Source organism: Metopolophium dirhodum, chromosome 6, assembly GCF_019925205.1.
Source record: "Metopolophium dirhodum isolate CAU chromosome 6, ASM1992520v1, whole genome shotgun sequence".
Taxonomy (NCBI): Eukaryota; Metazoa; Arthropoda; class Insecta; order Hemiptera; family Aphididae; genus Metopolophium; species Metopolophium dirhodum.
In genome coordinates, this window is record NC_083565.1 from 17,723,835 (window position 1) to 17,746,004 (window position 22,170).

Below are 22,170 nucleotides of genomic sequence, written 5' to 3' on the forward strand. Positions count from 1 at the left end.
AAAATCTCGTAGAATCCAATTATTAATCCTATACATTATAATTTATTATGTAATAAGTATAATTTATTTATAACATATTTTTTCATTGATTTAGTACGATAATGGTTATATTTAATATTTAATAATAACTGAAGTTATATTTTTAATCTGATATACACTTCCTGTTTCCACACCACTGGCTAACAATACATTAATATTTGTCCATCATCTATTGTAGTGTACATAACATTTTAGGTAGGGACTATGTAATTCGGATTTCTGAGTGATTAAATAAAAATGTTCACTTGTCTGTCCGACTACCACAATGATTATACTGGACACGTTATATAATATTATATTGTATGCGGTACCTATGTGGATCCAAGGTAACAAGGATCCAAGGTATACAAAAATTATAAGTTGACATTTTGATATCTCAACTGCTTGGCGCCCACATGATGGGGGAGGCATGTGACCCCTGGATTTTTCAAAAACAATTTTAAGCATTTTAAATTGAATTATTGTTTGAATAAGCATTTCATTAATATTTTAACTTTGGTATAGATATTTTGTACATTTTAAATTGACAAAATATCATACCAATAGGTTCCAAAAATATTACAAGCAATTGGAAAATTAATTAACCATTAACATTCTAACTCGTTCGGTTGGTTGTTGAATGAGCGCGCTGGATTTCTAATCGTATTTTCTTATTTTTATAAATTTACGATCATGACATAATAATATTGTCTACTAGACATCAAAATTAAATTTGATTTTTATTTTAATTTGTCTTTGTGCTGCCTAAGTCGAACACCACCTGCAGTATTAAAGTAGTTATATGCATTAAATATTTTATAACTAATATAATAAAAGTATTATTTTTATTTATTTAAATAGGTTCCATTTCCATAAATCACTTAAGCTTCAATTTAAAATTTAAATGTATACGAAATACGGAAATCACGTTTAATTAAAATTCTATTGTCATTAAGACAAACAAAATAATGACGTTATCGGTTTGACCTATGAAAAATATATTGGAAAATATTGTACACGTATGTGTGTAAGTGCTAATAGAGAGCTAATGCTGCTAGGAAAGACCCATCCATTGAACAGATAATTACAAGGTTTGCAATATAACAACCATGAAGACTTAAGTTTTTATTTAATATAGCGAATGTCTATGTATACAGTTCTGACGTATTTCGTGCGATTTGAAAGAAGAAAGTTTCTTTTTGGTGTTTGATTTTATTAAGACCTCTTCTATCCCGTCGATTTTCCGCCCACGACTTCAAGATGTTTATTTATATACACGCGTAAAACCTTATCACTACTAAACGATGTTGGCAGACCAAAATGTTTAACGTTGCCTATTGGAGCATAAACGTTGCAATGTACCTACATATACTACCTATATATTTGTGTTGTATAAACCGATCAAGAATCGAGATTATAGACCGTTAATTCCACGTGGATACTTTTTTAGTCGGTTCACACGGAAGATATCAGATTATCTATTTATTATAATATTATAATAAAATAACGAGACTTCCATTATCCAACGTTTGTGGAAACAGCGGTGACCTTTGCGATTATTTTGACGAACGATGAACAGGAAACGAATAACGTCATATGCATATTTTGTTTCTGAAGTTGATAAATGCGGTCAGACAGCAATTATAACAAAAAAGAGTAGATACGAGTGTACGGAATTTCAAGTTTTTCGGTTCTCTCAAAAATAAAAATAAATCACAAAAAATGTATAAAAAAAAGCTCACAACACCTACTATATGCGATTGTATTTGATGAAATTTAAACATAAGCCAATATCTCTATTTTAAGAATATTACTCTGAGTGACGATTTTTTTCACAATATAATATAATAGTGTACCTATAATAGGGTAATTATACCTATATATATATTACATAATATTATTATAAAAGGTTTATCTGATACGATGTAGGTATATTCAATCAATATGTTAAAAAAATATTTAATATTTAATATTTTTTTACTGTACGAGTATAAATTACAGTAGATTGTCTAATAATAATTACGCCGATTATGATATTATTATTATAGCATTACAAATTGAAAAGGGCCGACGCCGAGGAATAGAAGAAAATGTTTTTTAGTCGCTGTACCTATACTTGATCGAACAACCGTAGCACGTATATTATTGCTATTATAGAAGAAAAATTGGCTGCAAGTATATAATAATTAATATTTACGTCAGACAAGCTTATAAATTGGATTAGTGGGCGGACCGGATTTAATCATCGATGGCTATCGATAATTCCGTTCATTTTGTCAATGTCGAGACTTACAGGCTATATGACGTGACGGCCTACACGAACATAATTAATTATTATCAATAAGAATTTATAATAGTTTAGAAACTAATAGTGTATGTTTCATCAAGGTTGTTTTAAATATTTTTGATTTTGTGATGGGAAAATTATTGGTCTTCGACGAAATTATTGTTTTTGTAATATACCGACGACTTAAGAGGTACAATTTTTTTCCCCCAATAACGCCAAGTTCGATTATTATAAATATTTACGGTGTCAATCACGAAAATAATAATATAATATCTGTGCTCATATAATATAATAATAATAATAATAATAATATTATAGACTCGCCTCATTTTCGGAAGTTCACAGTACAGCCATTCGGAAGCGTCTTCCACGGTGACGCGTCTATGATCGGCGGGCAGGTCAAGTTTGTTTCCGGCCACCACGATTGGCAGCACCTGGTAGTCCTCACGCTGCTCGCGGACTTCCTCGAAGTTTCGCTTGACCGTCTCAAAAGACCGTTCGCAGTCGATCGAATAGACGAACAGGAAAGCGTTTGCATTGGCTATGCTCAACCGCCGCATGGCCGGAAACTGAGGATTGCCGCACGTGTCCAAGATGTCCACCTGTAACCGTACATATAATATCACGAGTTAATGACATACAATATAATTTACCATAGTCAGAGACAACCGATTAGTTTTGGATTTCGGGAGCTTAGAATTTTCAGAGTAGCGCTTTTAAAATCAGGAAATCCGGTTACGTAAGTCTTAAAATGAAGTCACTTTGAAATAGTCGCAGTGGCGTATTTAATATTGAGGGAGTACGAAGCGGTAGGAGAACCACCCTGGGATGTATTTTTTAATTTTTTACATAATATATATATATAGCTAGTGTTTATCCTTATTCCTAACCTAACCGGCGAGGCTCTATTCGATTTGATTACAAAATATTATTACTTTTACATGTCCTATATCCGGGGTCACCAATTAATATTTTTGGAGTGCCACATTGGGAAATTTGAAAATTTTTGGGGGCCATGAAAATGCAAAGCAAATATTTTTAACATATTACTTATTATATTGCAACAGTAACATAGTGATAGTGGCCTAGTGGAAATAAAATAATAATTACTCGATTAAATACAAATATATAATAATTATAATATAAATAGAAAATTGAGTTAAAATTATTGAAAAAAATAACGAGTCTTGCACTTAATATTTTATATGCAGGTTCTGAATTTTTGATTTACGAAGTTCACAAACTACTGGACATTTTTCGGCAAATGATTTATGTAAAGTCTCATAATAACGTTTAATATTGAAAACTTTAAAAACAGCTACTGTCGGGTGACAAATCAAACAAATACATAATATTATGTACTATATATAATATTATGTACTTATTATTGTCAATTTTGCTTTTTTTCATTATCTGTGGACCGGATAAAATTTGTCCGAGGGCCGTATCCGGCCTGCGGGCCGCCATTTGGTGACCGATGTCCTATATGATGGTTTTTTTTAAATATACATTTTATTATTTATGCGATGACACTCAATTTCGTCTGTGGTCGTATGATTTCAACTGTTATTTAATGTTGTACTGTCTGGAAAACTTGAAATATCTAACTACCTAAGTATGTTTATCAAATAAACGATAACCATTTAATTAATCACAACATCGGCAACACACAAAAGAAACCACCTCAAATGTAATATTGAAATCAACATGTTTTTTTCCTATGTATTTATTTTTAAATATTAAATTAATACTTTTAGACTGGGTTTTTATAATAAACCAATTTTCAGTACGTTGTTATTTTAACCAAAACTTTCAAATTTTTAAAATATTTTTTTTTGGACATTTTGATCCTTATCTATTTGTATGTAACGCTATTGATGTTAAAAAAAGAGGCAAGCTGTATATGTGTATAAGTATTGTATTCCCTCGGAGCCATCAATATTCCATAATTTTAGTTAACTAACGATATTAATTTTTTTGAAATGTACTGTACCACACAAGTGTATTATATTTAGTTAATTATTTTCAGTTACATCACATAGTATATCATTACCATCAATACAATATATATAGTTACGTAGCAAAACTTATTTGAAACAAAAACCAAAACTAAATATCATAATTATTTATCACACTACTGCAGTCTGCAACATATATCATTATTATTTATTTATTATTTAGTAATTATAACTTATTTCAATCGATTATAATATTTCCAATGCAACTAGTAGAATAATATATGCCCACTATAATAATTGTATAGGTTCAGTTATCTATCAGAAACATATACATTATTATGAATAGGTAGATATTGAAATTATATTATTTTACAGGAATGTAAATGAAACTTTGAGTGTTGTCGGGGTTTTGGCTGATAACGGGATGATAATTATTCGAAAAAATAACGTTTGATTTTTTTTAGACCTAAAGGGTTATACATCTATATAATATTACATGTTTGGATTTACGTATACAATACATACGGATCAACTAAAGTACATTTCAATCTAGTTATATGTGTACAAGTTCGGCGCATCAAAGCTCATGCGGATTACCGAATCGACAAACATCTGTGCTACGATCGGTGCACACGATCGTATATTTCGCATATATATAGCCGTATTCCCGTGTAGGTGAATTAGCTATGGGTATAATAATATATTAAATGGCAAGCTATATCGATAGCGTAGTAACATTAAAAACACGCGCCAGGGCATATTTTATCGGTAGAGAGTTTAAGGTTTCGTTTGTTACCTATTTCAATCGAACTTTATAAGGTTGTTTCATATTGAAAACGCAATTTCGTTCAAAACTTATATACATAATGTGTGGGTAGTGGGTACCGAAGATGAACACTGGAGTTGACCGTGTCTTTGGAGATGATAATCGCGTCTACAGACGACCAATAAATACTATACATGAGTGAAGAAAAACCGAACGCAGACGTGACATGATTTTCAATACAAGGAAACTGTTTTTGCTACGTGCGTATCGTCCCTAGTCTTTATCTCCACACACGCCTATACAGGTACGTGCCTCTATACATCTAAGTATGCGTTTTCAATTTTTTTTTTTTTTGAAAAGTAAGTTAATTTCATACACGTGGCCACTTATTCGCCATTCACGTTCACCCCACCTTCAATTGTATCCATTAATTATGCATTATTCAAATTCTGATTTTTGTCATTTATAAGTATACTTAAAAACCCTGTTTTAAAATACTTAGATTTTTTATGCCATTGAAGGAGTGTTCCCTATGTCCATGTGTCGATACAAACTTCTTTTTTTCAAATAAAAGCATAATTAAGGGATACAATGTTGAGAGCATACTTGAGAAATTAATCACTCTGTATATCTCTATAAAACGAGAAACAACAGAGAACGAGACCTGAGGGGTTGAAATTCGTGTCTTCTGTAAGTCTTCTTTTATGTGACCCATATACTAACTGTAAAGACAAATTTGAATTTTCTTTCGAAGGTTCAAATATACTATGCCTCATCTTTTGATTCTCCTTTTCATCCACCTACCTTAAAAAGGCAATGGAATATTCTTACCCAATTATAGCGAATCTCTTTTATGTTTGAACATTAATGATTGTTTTATTGAATTCCTCTCTTAATAATTGTAAATAGTTATTTACAAATGGTATTCAGTATATATGCGCACTTTTTATTTTTAATTACTTGGCTAATTTTCAAAATTTTTCAATCTCAGATGCGTGCTAAGAAATATATATCTTACACATATTATAAGATTTTCGGTTTAAAATGTGCTTTATAAGCCTTGATTTTATAATCTAAAAACGTCCTTACCTATATATCATAGAAAGGTACTCACATATTATACCTGTTATTATAAACATAATATTATTCAATATGGAAATGTATTCACAATAATAATATTTCATTTAATATTATTAATATCATAACTTAGTATGTAATTATAGAATATAATTCAAACAAAATGTATAATTATTCATTTTTTATAAGATCTGAAAATTCTGTGGGACTTCAACCACCTAAACTACCATAAACCTATAGCGGTTTGGCACGTAAATATTTAAATGTCCTTCCAGTGAAAAAATGAAGGACACGAGTTTAGGATTAAAATGTTACATTTCAACGGTTATTTATAATGGTTTGACGTGAAAAAAAAATATAATATGTACAGACGTCACTGTATGGATGCTTTTAATATGTTTAACACGAACTGTACAACATCAACCTACTCGACATGGACTTCAATTTTTTTTTCATATATGTAATATAATACTATAAACATGAACTGTAGCACGTGCACAGCGCACAGAAACAAAAAATAAAAATCCTCTGCAGGTATGCGAAAACATTTTCGGGTCGACGATTGAATATTATATATTTATAGAATAATTTTTCCAGAATTATTTAATCGAATGTTTTGCTTTAGTCTAGAATGACGTTGTCATGGGTGCCTAATAAATAAATATATTGTAAGTCCGCCAAAATTCTTGTGACACTTTCGAGAACCATTTATAATAACATGTATTGGGGGGGATGGAGTGGCCGACCCGAGTTCGATACCTTGGCCGCGGGCGGCATTTTTCTTTGGGCAAGTCACGGTGTCCGCAGAACAAGTGCCGCCATCCCCCCACCCGGGCCACGGCAGAAACCTACGGGTGCCCCATTAGAAATTCTGCCAAAAACACACACGTGTACCAACCTACCCAATTTAAAACCTACAGTGCCCCTCCCCCCCCACACCCAATGACCTATATTGCCGCGGGTTACCCAATAAAAAAAAAAAAAAAATAACATGTATTAGGTAAATTGATAATTGCATTGAATGTTATGTAATAATGCGTGATATTGTACTGAAATTTCAGACAAATAGACAATATAGTACCCTCAATTAATATAGAGATATAGAATGGGAGAATATTGACGTCTGAATGTCTGATATTATATTTATACATTAACAGCATAGTGGAGTTTACGATCGTGAGATGATCTATAGTGTTACTATTGTTACCTAGACTACGGCGTTTATTGCTATTAATTATTGAAATATTTGATATTACACTATTGTTACGGTCATCCCCACGCACTGACCATAAACAGTCGGTTAGCAAGCATCTAATTATAGCTGGCAAAAATGTAAGAATTTATTATACATTCAAAACATATAACATTTAAAATATTGGGGCTAAAAATCAATGGTTTCGAAGTAATTGCCTGGACTTAAAATATATTAATGGTTATGAAAGGTGCTACTAAAAAAATTGTCTCTTAAGATAATATATTAGAATGTTTTTTTCCAAACACTATTCTGCATTTGGATTTTGATTCCATCGAACGCATAGCAATATTTTGACTGACAGTCGTCGATTTATTTATTGAATTATCAATGAGTCAAAGACATCGAATTAACTTAGAATAATGTTAAACGTATATTCAATATATATGTCTGTCTACTAATCGAAAGTTTCTAATTTCTATCGATAGAGTTTTCCAATTATAGTTAATTATAATTTTGGGAACCGATGGACGATATATATACATATATATATTTCGATAGTTTAATCCAATAAGAGATTATCCAATTCACCTACAAATAACGAGGTAGAACGGTAATATAATATTGATCTAACTCAGTGTTCAGTATACCGTTGAATAGTAAATTTGTATTTTTACATGTATTTTTATAAAGAAGAAATAATGCAAAATAATTTGGCCTTAAGTGCACGGGTATTTACAGCTTGAATAGGGTAAGTTTTAAAAAAATAAATATAAATGTTTGGCGTATAAAATTAAAATGAAACTAATACAAATACCACATTAAAAATGTTGAATAATATAGAATTTAAATCATTAATACATTTTTTATTCTATTTGTGTATTCGCTATTTTATTACATCAACGAAAAATATGGTCAGTAAAGCTGATATAATAAAAGACGTATATCAATACTTAGTAATGTATATTATAAAAACATAAATAGGTAATGATGTGCTCGTTGATTTGTTGTTATTTGAAAATTGGAAAATGTAACAACCACTCTCATTTAACTCCACGACAAAAAAAAGTTTCATTTTAGATGTATTGATTTTACAATGTGTGTTTTATTATTTTTTATTTTTTGTGTCTGTGTACACGATAAGTAGTCGAAATAATGGTTCGATTTTCAACTTCAGTATCTTGTTCGATATGCATAGTATTTATATATAAATACATATACATTTCATTTTAAGAAATTACATTTCAATATAATTTCCAAAAGATATATATAGGCAATTGCTTTAGGTTTTTTACTACATATTTAACAATATAAATAACACACCTAGTAAAATGTTTCAAGTATATAAATTATAAATATTAACTATTGAAATATAGTAAGTATTGATGATCTTTATGATAATTTTTACAAGTTACAACATCATTATAACGTATTTACAAGAATTTGATATTCGTTATAGTTATATTTTATTATTTTAACATACCAGCATTAACGTTTTTTTTTGTATAGACATTCATTATATAAACCAGGTGTGTTTTTTAATTTTGTATAAGCAATGGTATTGATAATACATCATACAATACATCCTGCAGGTAAACCTACTCAAATTGATGATAACTTTATTATAAATACTGTAATACACAGATTATAGTATGTTCAGTACTAGCTTTGAATAATTATCGAGTTTAAAAATTAATTATAAACTATGGGACATGGTCAAAGCAACTCAATTATTTAGAATAATATAATAAGTTTATCACATGGATTATCGGTGAACAATTATTCAAAAAACATATTATAAAGATATTTAATTATGGTAGTTGAGTAATATCTGTTTGGTAAATATTTACAGCACCAAATCAATTGTACTATAATGCATTTTTCATATCAATATTGATGTGTTTCATAATTATTGATTTACTATAATACTTATAACAAACATTCGTGTAGGGTATATTAAAAAAATCACATATAACCATAGTCGATAAATATACGTCAATCAAACTTCATTGTCTACGAACAAAACAATAAAAAAATATGATAAATAGTTGAATCTGCTTGACAATTTGTTTCATATAGGGCGATTCACTAAGAATGCTCATCCCCTCTCTTCTTTATCAATTAATGATGCATTCATTCAAATTTAGATTTTTGGAATTTGAACTTATATTTATATTAAAGAAAATTTTTTCATTAAAATGAGTAAACTGTGGCGATAAAATTTTGTCTAAATGAGAACCTTCCTTTTTGTTAAGCAGGTTTATTTTTAAATGTTGATGTATCTAAATAAGATTCTGAGTAATTAAACTTTATGTACCTACTAAAGATAATATTCCATGATTAGAAGATATAGGGGCTTCAATGATTCGAAAACCATAGTTATCAATATTTATTATTTTATTCATATATTATATTTTATCCACATTTCATAATTTATAAAAATTGACCTAAAATTAACTAAAGTTAGTATTACCAAAAGATACTCGTTAAATGTTATGCATAATCTAAGTAATTAAGAATAGTCTTTAAGTTAACTAAAAAATTCCAAAAATCAGAATTTGGATGCATCATTAATTGGTTAAAGTTTATTTACAGAGTATCTCAATGCGGTCGTATACAAACTCTTCTGAATACTGAATTTTATACTTTAAAACTTATACAACTATTTTAATATTTAACGGAATTTAATAAATCAACTTTTAAAATATTTACATAAATTAGTACTATAAATATTGGCTATTTCGGGTTTTCAGCTATACATGAAATAACATTTTATACCTTAAATTATAAGTAAACCAAAAAGTATTCAAAACCATCACAAACTTGGCCCTTGGGGTTTGAATACAGATATAGTTTTCGAAAATAGTATAAAAATTAGTAAAAAAAAGCGTATTATGTCCAAGTGATGCGAGAAAACAATTGTGACATCATTACTCAGAATACATATTATATACATTATATCGTAATATAAATATATAATAGCCGTTGCGCGTAAGACTCGGACTTCGCAATAGTGCGGTTAAATCCAGTATATAATATGGATGGTCGACGTTAGACCCAGCAAGTGCTATTCAATCGAATCATTAACCCTTCTGCACAGCTCCGTTCATCGTCCGCGTTCTGTTATGTTCACTTTTACAAAGGGACCATTGTGCGACACATATAACGTGGAGGTCGCGGCCATCGGACTTAAGCCTTCTACTCTCCTCCTCCTATTCCTTCTCCTCTTACTACTACTACTAAGTCTTGTATTATATTGACTACTGTCTACTACATCATACAACAATAAACGCACGGTGTTGTAATGTTGTATGTATGTTGGTGGTGGGTGGATTAAAAGGGTGTGACATTCGCAGCAGTGGCTGAGATACCGTGGAGAGGGGGGAGGAAACGACGACTGTTAGCGAAGGGCGGATGAAGGGTGGGAGAAGTGACGTCCACCGGGGGGGGGGGGGGGGGTGGTTGGTCTTAGGCGCACGTCTTTGAAACGAGACGTTTATTTGATGCGCCCGATTGTTGCTGCGTTACGTATAATAACCTATAACGACCGTGGGGATTTCAAGACAATACTATATAATACATATACGTCAACGTAACAATGATAATAATAATAATAATAATAATAATAATAATAGTTATATTAATAATAATAATAATAATAATAATAATAATATTAATAATTATAATAATAATAATAATAATAATAAAAATGAAAATAATAATAATAATAATAATAATAATAGTTATATTAATAATAATAATAATAATAATAATAATAATATTAATAATTATAATAATAATAATAATAATAATAAAAATGAAAATAATAATAATAATAATAATAATAATAATAATAATAATAGTAATAATAATAATAATAATAATAAAAATAGTAATAATAATAATAATAATAATAATAATAATGATAATAATAATAATAGTAATAATAATAATAGTAATAATAATAATAATAATAATAATAATAGTAATAATCATAATAATAACTGTCAAACAAGGGTCCATTGTAAGACGTCTGTCAGCGGTGTACTTACTCAACGACGATATTATAATACGTGCGCAGTGTACGCGCGGAAGACGGCGAAATACGACCGCCCCGTGAATTACCATCCGGTAACAACGATATTAGTTTCATCTCGGACGAACGGATCTTTTGTTGATAATATTATTTGTACCTGCTCGTCGTTATTACTATTAATTATACAAGTATACACACAAGTATACAAATTACAGTTGACGACGACTGAGGAGAGATCATCATAATAGCGTTTAGTATTCGACCGGATTTCGTATACATTTCTATGATTACAGTAGCTACTATTATCGTTGATGATCATTTGTATTGCGTGATACACTATTTCTGTACACGCCATATTTTGTTTTGCTTCACTTGTTAGTTATTACTTATTATAATACACCACCCCGATAAGTTAAAATTTAAATAATATCGAGTACATATTCATCGGGCACAACTTGGTTTTAATCAATAGAAATATATTCGAAAATATTTCATAAAAACGTCGATGCACAAAAAATAAAATATCTTTGAAGTTTTTTCATGTGTTCAATATAATAGTATACAATATACAGTACTATTCAAACTATAATGTATATAAACGTATAATAATAATACTTGGAATGTTTTTAAAATTAAATTATCTTTTACTACTTACTCGTTCTCGTAGTGAAGTTTTAAACCCACAACAATAATAGCTGCAGTCAATTATTACTGTGTAACGTATTCAATTAATTTATGAAGTCGTATTTTAATATTGTTTAAATATATTAATATTCGAGATGATACAATGAAAAATAATTATAGATGCAAGTTGTTCTGGTGAAGTTTATATTGATTTGCATAGTAATAAGAATACCTATCCAATAAGAGAATATATGGAAATTTGAGCAATATTAAATTAATGTATAATACCTATCATCCCCAATGAATCGATTAATTATATTGAGTACATCAATAAACAATATTTGCAATAGCATTGAAAAGTTGCTGCTTTATTTCAATTGGAATTATTGTTTCACACTTCGTATTTAGTGATGAAATCAATTTTAGACAACAATATTTACGAGTTTACGCCTCTGAACTTATTCTGCACTTACCTATAATACTAAATCAATACAATAAATTTAATGATACTATAATGTATATATTTTGGTCGATTATAGTTATTATAATAGTATTATTAACACCTGCCTACTTACGAGTATACCTATGCCTATTTCGATGGCTAACAGGCCAAAAGTTGTATGCCACAAACATTAAATTTTACAGGAGAGCAGTTTTAAGATTTTAAATTATTCTACACCAAAACATTTATGTTGTAGATTTTTGTTTTTTGGTGTTGTAACTGATTTATTTGTAAAATATTCTGTTGATTACATAAATTATTACTTTAAGGTCTTAAAATTTTTTTTCAACGTAATTATAATGTTTCTTTAAAATTTAAATGGGATTTGTTATGGATGGCAATTATAATATATTTTTACCGTGGACATATAAGGTTTTGATGGACATATTAATTATATTTGATGATATTAACAGTTGTTAATTTAATATAAACTCTAATTAATTTATTATATAAATAGTTAAAATGTACGTACGACTAATTCTTTTGATATAAAAATTCAGTTTGTTTATATAATTGCAGTAAAAAAGTAAAAAGTATAAAAAATATTGCAATTTTTTATTGAATGTAAAAAATAATAAAGAAGCATTTTTCATCAAATTTTTAGTCAAATAAAACCCGTGTTTAATAATATTTTATGCTAATTTAAGATCTCATATTATTTAGTGTAATTTAAAATTAAAAATTTTCATTATTTAAAATAATACGTCCGGACATATTCATTTTTTATAAATAGATAAACAAATTCAATATTATCTAAAACATTACACGTTCAAAATTGAATGTATTGTTTTTGACAAAAGAAACAAGTCCGGAACTTGTTATATTTGTTCGGTTGATACTTAGATCATGTTAAAATATTTATTGTATGTTTCATTAAATTAGGATTTATTATATGTGTGCACTAAAAAAACCTATCTTGCACTAAAAACACAAAAATTAAAATATAAATAAAACATGTTTTAATTATGATATTGACTTGTAATGTTTTACCGAATCAAAAAGACGAACCAGATAAACCCTATGGACTAATAAAACGATTTTGAGAAAAATTGGACTTACAACTTTTGGCCTCTTAGCCATCGAATTTTGTTAGTGATAAAATTCATCCCAACATATTTAACTTATTACTTATCAATTTTATTGCTTGATTTCTGTTATATTTATAATATTATAGATGTAAATTAGAATACATTTTAATACACCTTAAATTACAAATATTTTATATTATAATGAATAACTACCTATATATTAATGTATTGTTGTACAAGATTTTATAAATAAATGTCCGTATTTTACGGCTAAAACTTAAAAACATGTTGCAATCTTGTTAGGTACCTACAATTTACATGCTATAATTAACGAATCCCATTGTAATATATATGTTTACCTTAACTTTAAATTAGTGCATATTATAATACTATGTCACTATAATTATGATTCCGATAATTCGGCCTAGTTATGAAAACAGTGTATAACAATTCGATGATAATAGTTTGAGTATTGGTATATCGGCATTTTGCAAATTTACTAAACGATTATCTAAACGATTTTTCCAAGCGATCCAAAGACCAAAGTTACAGTTACATCCAAATTCAGGCATTTTGTTCTTTAATAATTCTTATATGAATATTATGACTTACTTTGAAATGTTGGGCTGTGCCGAGGCTGAATTCTTTTGTGTAAAGGTCCTCTACGGTCGTCTTATACTTGGAGCAAAACGAGTTGTATAAAAACCGTTTGCAAATTGCACTCTTCCCAACGCCAGCATCACCGAGCACTACCAATCTGGTTCTCTCCGGGTCGGCCATGATATACTTTATTGATCCGTAAGTCAGACTCAGATTATTTCATTGTCTACCAGACACTAGGCACTAAACTGGAAAAAAAATTAAGATTTTATCAAAAATAGGATTTAATTATTAATGCACATAATATAACAATTATTAATTACAATTTGACTATTGATTGATTTGGGATTGATGTATACAATTATGTTAACACTATGTTGGCATTTCTTTCATTTTTTTTACAAATTAAATAAACATTTGTACTTTTGTCCAAAAACATTTAACATTAATATAATCTATGAATAAAATAAATCTGAAGAGGCAAAACTTCTTGTTACATTAATTGTTTTATTCTGAAATGTTAGCAATTATAAGTATAAACAATATGATATTTAAATATTTTTTTTTTTTTTTTATTGGGTAACCCACGGCAACATTGGCCATTGGGTGTGGGGAGGGCACTGTAGGTTTTTTTTTATATTGGGTAGGTTGATACACGTGTGTTGTGTTTGGCAGAATTTCTAATGGGGCACCCGTAGGTTTCTGCCGTGCCCCGGGGTGGGGGGAGGCGGCACTTGTTCTCCGGACACCGTGACTTGCACGGAGAAAAAAGCCGCCCAGTGGTCGAGGATCGAACTCGGACCGGCTGTGCCGAATCCGTCGCGTTAGACCGTATTTAAATATTGTTTCATACTTAAAGTTCGGTTTTCTGTATATAAAATAATATTACCAACTCTTCTATTAATTTCTGCAGTTTTTAAAATTATTTTAAAAAATAAACCGTAATTTCTTGAGTATTTAAATTTTAGTTGGAACGTTTTACAAAATATTATTACATTTTTAACTATGTATAAAATATTTAAATTTTCATAATAATCGTTGAACAATATATTCGTATAAACTATCAAGATTCATGTATACATTTTTTATTTTGATGAATCGTTTAAAATAAATTAATAAATCATATTAAATAATACATTTCGATAATGTACAAGTGTAAACCCACTTAAATCATTTAGAGTCAACGGGAAATGGCAATACACTAAATAAATATTATGATATCCAAAATTACCAAAATTAACGATAGGAACGTTCAAATACAGATTAATGTACAATTTAATTATTGACAGTATATTCTAGATTAAAAGTAATAATTAATATGTATTGATTTTACAATGATTTATGTATTTGTGTGTGTGTATCCAATCCAACTATTATACATTTAAACATGATATTATATAGAAGAAAAAAAATGATTCGATTTTAAATATAGGGGATTACTGATAAAAAATTTAATTTAATTGATACTTCTGTCACAAAATTTAAAATTCCCTGTATTTTTCAATAAAATTGGAAATAAAAAAAAAAAACTAAGGAAAAACGGATTTTTTTTTTGAAAAGTCATTTTTTGACAAAATTGATTTTGTTGTTTAGCCGTAATGGCGTTCATCAAAAACGAATAATCATAGTTAGGTACTTGAAATTTTCACCAAACGTTTATATTAGAATTTTGTGTAGAAAAAATATTTTGACACTTTTGGAGCTATTTATAGGCATTTGATATTTGTTATCGTTTTTCAGTTTTTTTTCAATAAAATATTTCAATAATACATTTTTTGATCAGTTAAAACCCTTGGAAATTTAATACAAGGTTTATCATAAGTTACTCCAAATAATTTTAAAAATACAGTCATAATATTTTTTTGTAAGCATTTAAAATTAGAATTTTGACAAAATTAGTTTAGATTACAAAAATAACAAAATTATTTATTTATACATTATATAGCCATACATTATAATGTATAAAATAACTTAATAAACTAAAAAAAGTAATAGACTTTACATTTATCTAATCTGTGTATAAAAATGTATTCCAAAATATGCTGTCTTATATTTGTTTTTCTGATAAATACAATAGTTATAATTCAGGAATTATAAATGTATAACTGTTTATGTAATAACAATATAAACACGAAATATTTGGCATTCCATCAGTAGTAAAAAAAAAAACCAATATTTCAGACTACTAATATAAGTCTTACGAAAAATATTCAAAAACATAAATATTTTCTCGCTATGCTAATCTCTGTTAGGTAGACGATTACGTTAATTATAATATTGAATGTAATTTAATAATATAATATTATTGTAGTATATTATAATAACATGATTAGCATAATGCACCTAATATAATCAACGAGGTTGTTAGTTTAAACCAGGTACTTACAACTCACCTATACTGTAGCAGTGGCATTCCATTAAGATCGATTTATTCTCTACCTAATGTTAAAGTGTACGTGTGGTGAATGGATATTTATTAATTAATTTAATTTCATCGCCAGATAAATAGAGTATGTGGTTGTTGACGTGTAATGCCGGCGAAGTGCTCATTAATTTTTACTAATCGGACCCTGTCAACGTACCTACTATTATACGTGTATGTCACAGTGATATAGTCACTAGTCAGGCCCATTGACTATTGTATAGTGTGATTTGAAGATTGATTTCTACTCGTGGGATTTAGCGCGCTACAGAAGTGAAAACGTTTCGATTGGAATTGAAAACCCCAAAGTACGTAGTGTTTTTCTTTTATCATTCTTATTTCAAAATTATTTGCCAATCGCCTTCGGTTACTAAGAAGTAAGGTTTGAAATGAAGACAAAAAAACCTAAGAGAAACGCCTCTCTTTAATACATGTAATATAATATAGTGTGCACTGCAGTGCAGTACATTGGAGCTTTCATTATGATAAGTATCCACAATTTCATTTCTTTGTGTCGAACAATAATGTACCAGAAAACAATTTGAGGGATGGAGTTTCATGACATAGGTACCGAAATTGTTTACCAATTTGAGTCTTAATATTTACCATACGATTTCGATGAGAGACGTTTGAAACTTTTGAAACCGGAATTATAAACTAAATCGTGTCGACTTATGTAAACACTAATTGTAAATTGTAATTATAATTAAATATTATGTTCGGATTAGTGTTAAAATGATGAACAAACGATATGTTATTTAGGTTAATTCTTAAATAACATTTCAAGAGCTCATCGTTCGCTTTCAAATGTAAAAATAATAATACTAAGTGGTCATATTTAGGTACTTATACAAACTGAGAACTCTCCTTGAAGTACCCTGATTGTTTTTTTTCCTAAAGAGAGACATATTACACATTTTTGTAACGTAAGTAATTGTAATAGTAGGTACCTAATTATCAGTTTCGTTCAGTCAAATAATAATAGTGACATATAATCATGGACATTTTTAATAGTAAAAAGCATTTTTTTTATTATATTTACATAGAAATAATTGGACAATGTTAATATAATAACCCTTAAAAGTAGTTTTTTTTACTTTTTTAAACTTAAATTTAATTAATTTTTATATTTAGATTTAAAAACGAAAGAAAACAATAAAAAATTAGCGTAGGTAGCTAATAGATGATTATACATGTATAATGAAATAAAAAAAACTGTAATAATAGCAATTTATTAGCGACACTTTTACTTAGACCAAGCTATCATTATAATAGATCTTGACACCATATCCTTTTGAGTCTACGATGAGAATTTCCCGGATGAGTTAGGATTTTTAATTGATTATTTATTAGTAAATGTTAGTGCTTTTAAAATCCAACATAAAAACGTTCATTAAATTCAACGAGTAGAGATTTTTTTGAATTAAAAATTATATTGAATTAACAATTCAACAAAATAATATATGTTTCATATTTGTATGAACAAATCGTCAACAACTACGATGGATAAAATGCATTAGTTATTTGCAAAATTAGTTAACGGTTTTTATTTTATTTTGAATTTTTCTATTGGTACCTATAATACAATGAACTGACAGTAAATCGTGAATTCCAAAGTTGAATAGTTACCGAATCTTTGCCTTATTAAACTATACTTCAAAATAGAAAATTAAAAGCATCTTAATTTTATTTTACAATGATGTATTAAAGTCATCTACTTCAAATATGTTTTTTATATATATTTTTTTTTTTTTGGAGTGCACGCGAAGAATAATTTTACGGTGATATTTACAAAATAAAACGTTATTATTATTTTTTTTTTTACAAAATGCCTTTTATTTAATAATAAATGGGCCACCCCAAACCTTAACGCTTAATTAACGCGCGTCTGACAGCGATCCTGTAAATTAATAATAATAAAATTAAATTTTTCTCAAAACGTCACGTTCAGAGCATAAAAAAGGGTCTGGCCATCATTCTAAGAAGAAATGAGAAGAAAAGCACCGATCTAATCTGTGAAGAACATTGATGATAGGGTTTTCCGGAAAAAAAAAGAAAAGTTACTGTAACCATCCCTTAAATGAGATCTTTCACGTGGCCTAAATGTCCCAAATAATTCCGTACTTAATTAATTTTAAAATGTATTGAATGAGAATACTTTTGTTAGTAAAATTAAATTTTCTATTTTAATTACCAAAGTGAATTTTTATAATTTGTTTATTCGTTATTTGTTCGATTTCTTTTTTTTATAAATTGATTCACTTTGTATTTGTATTTTCAAACATTAAAAATCCTATCAATACTAATTAGAATAATTTATTACAATTTTAAATCCTTGGTTCTGCTTCTAACATTTAATTGAATTATTAAAGAATAACTTTTTTTTAATCTGGGTATTTTTGATAGTTATAAATACAAAAAAAAACTATTATAATAATTTTTGTTTAAAATCAATTCTATCTATGTTGTTAGACAAACAATTTTAATCCAGGTTATTATTAAGTAAATACCTACCTTATAGTTTATAGCTTATAGTATTATAATTATTATCGAAAAAAATGTATTTATTATAATTATGAATTTGGCGATAAAATATGTACTTTACCATTAAATTGAAGGGTATTGATTTGTGCATTTATTTGTCAGGAATGAAAATAGTTAAAAGATATTGGACTGAAAAGAGAAAAAAAGGTATTGTAAGATATATATTGTTATATTATTTTTGTGTGAATAATTGTATACGCTCAAAAAACAAAAGATGTGACGAATTGAGTAACGAATAACGATTTACTGAAAACTATTGTAAACGAAAAACAAATAACAATAAATTATTAACCATAATAATATTATCGATGGTGGATTTAGGGGACTAGGGGGCTAGGGGGCGAGAAAAGTAAGACAGATAGCGTCGATTTCAATAATTTAATTCTGGAAAATTCAATTTTTCTTTTCACGCATGAACGCTTAAACCACTTAAATTATGACGTTTATCAAAATCGTAAAGTTGGTACTTTTTGTACATTCCTTATTGCAGTGGATTTACTTAATTTCTGGTCACCTGGTCATATGTTTTTTCATTTGCTTCTAACACTGGCCGTGAGCAGACCGGTTGAAAATACCTATTATTATTTTGCCATAAAGTTTATCAGGATTTCAAGAATTGAGCCTTAGGTCGTGAGGCATTGTGACCCTGGATATCGATGGTTCTCGATGGTCGGAGGCACTGGCCGTGACGCTGGTCTCACGATCATTGGCGTTTTCCTGGTCATTCCAAGCCAAGACTGAGGTTTTCCGGCGTCGGGATGGTACGTTTTTTAGCGTTGGAGCTTATTGGCGTTACGCCGCAGACGTAAAATATGTCGTTCCGTATTTTCTTATCATCTATTAACGCGCTCTGAGTTACTCGCATACAATTGTTTATATCAAAAATTGTATTATATAATATGTATTCTGTTATTCCATGCGTCACCGATCGCCACCGTCGCCATTGGTTATTACGTAACCACACTACTGCAACATTATCGTGTTCGTTAAATCTACCATCATAATCTAAAACCATCGTCAGATTAAGACACGATTTAAGATATACAGGTTGCGTATCGAACTCCCATAATTTGACCGGTGAACTAACTATCTGAAACAGCTGTTCCCAGTACTACTAGCGCACCCTGAGGACAAATTTAAAGATTCAATAATACTATATACTATAGGTATTATTGGTATCAAAAACAGATAACCGTGGTAAGTGGTTTATGTCGTTATGATATTATATATATATTTAACATATTTAAACCACAACGAGCGCTAGTGATTGCGGGCCCTCAGCTGTTTCAAATAGTTGGTTCACCAGTCATCGTAAAGTACTATTCGTTATAGGCCGATGTTTAACCTGTATATCTTAAATCGTGGATTAAGACGAAACAAATGGCCAGTAGGTTTATGTACATCAGTGTGTGACAATGGGCGATGTCATAGATTCCATGGGTTCAACGAGACCGGGACAACACCAGACGGATTGGTGCTGGGTACGCCGTATAGAAGTGAGACAACAAGTCGGTGTGGGCAACCTCACATGTCGCATACGACCAGGCCCGGATTGGGCCGGAGGGCTACCGGGCAAAACCCGGTGGGCCGTTAAAAATTCGAAAGATTTGGGCCGGCTCGAAGACATTTTGAATCAGAGATTTGGGCTGGTCTAGGCGGAAAGCCCGGTAAGTAATTTCTTCCCAATCCAGTGCTGCATACGACTAACTCGAATCACATACGATATTTTCCTGGATGCGACCTATTCGGTTGGTTGATCGTTGGGTGGAGGTGTACAGTGTCGTAGGTGGCTGTCACAGGTAGTGATCATATCATCCTAAACTTTGACTTTTTTTTCACAAATCACGTTCTATAGATGTTAATACATAGTATCGTTTCCGTAAATCTGTACGTATTAAAAATTATAATTGTTTTTAGTAACATTTATTGCGTATGTTCCTGTCCCAATTCCTAACAAATCCTGTAAATTGATAATTATTTTTTGTCTTACCTTAAAATTAATTATTGAAATAAATAGAAAAACTTTTTGTTGTGTACCCATCAGCAGTAAAATTTAAAAGAAGTCGTACCTGTAGATTTATGAAATTAGTTCTAATGTTGTCCAAAAATATTTAAAATAATTCACAGACCGTTTTACGTAATAAAATATTAATTATGATTATAATGGATTTTTTTTAACAGTTTAATTAAAGCTTTAAACAATAAAAGTATTTATTTTATAAAAGTATTTGTACGACTGTATATTATAAGAATACTTTGAAATACCGAATTCAAATAATAAAATAATTAAGATATAAAAAATCAGTAGAGCATAATTTTATTATTATTGATAATTTGAACGAAAAGTATAAAAGTTTAGCTGAGACATTTAAATTTATTTTTCATTTAAATAGTTTATATTTTTTGATATGAATTAATATCAAGACATTTAATTTGCATGATTATTATTATTACAAACGTTTTTTCAACAAACTGTCTGCTCACTCAAACCCTCTAATATCCGGTCTAGCCACTCACACGATTCCTGGAAACCCTCCACGGCGTCTAAAAAGAAACTGGTGTAGAGATCTGCTTAATGAATAACGGAGAAAAAAATTTATAATAAAAAAAAAAAAAAAAAAATGCAATAATAATTTTAAAAAAAGGTGGATAAGTGGATGTCGCTCTTCTGTACAGTAGGTTACAAGTGGGTCACTGTAATGGATGGTGTTAAATTTAAATTCAATGATATAATATCATTGTATAAGAAAAACGATTCTGAGCGAAAACAGTCAGTCAGCCTATGATATTACCAAGTATATTTGATGATATTATTGTGAATAAAGTAATTTATATATAACCTAGTTACGTGGAGCCTTGTTTTAAATTTTCAATCCTTAGCCATAAAAGTTAAAAATTTATAAAATTTATAAATTTTTAACCACAAAATAATTAATAAATTATATATTTGATAAATGTTGTCAAAATTTGAACTTTAAATGCTTATAAAAAAAAATTGTGCCTATGTATTTTTAATATTTTTCAACTGCTATTAGAACGATATATCAGGAGCCTTATATTAAATGTTCACGCTTTTTTACCCAACAAATAAAAATTTATTGATATTTATAGAAAAA

At 28.9% G+C, this 22,170-nt stretch overlaps 1 protein-coding gene across 6 annotated transcripts in view; it reads right to left on the reverse strand.

Moving 5' to 3' along the window:
- LOC132947390 (ras-like protein rasC) overlaps window positions 1-22,170 on the reverse strand; it is a 160,238-nt gene that overhangs the window by 22,197 nt on the left and 115,871 nt on the right. For all 6 annotated transcript variants that reach the window (XM_061017663.1, XM_061017667.1, XM_061017668.1 and 3 more), the window contains 2 exons: window positions 14,101-14,336; window positions 2,630-2,907 (listed from right to left, as the gene is read on the reverse strand). In XM_061017663.1, coding sequence (XP_060873646.1) covers window positions 2,630-2,907; window positions 14,101-14,268 — 446 coding nt within the window. In that variant the 5' untranslated portion in view covers window positions 14,269-14,336. The remainder of the gene's footprint in view (window positions 1-2,629; window positions 2,908-14,100; window positions 14,337-22,170) is intronic.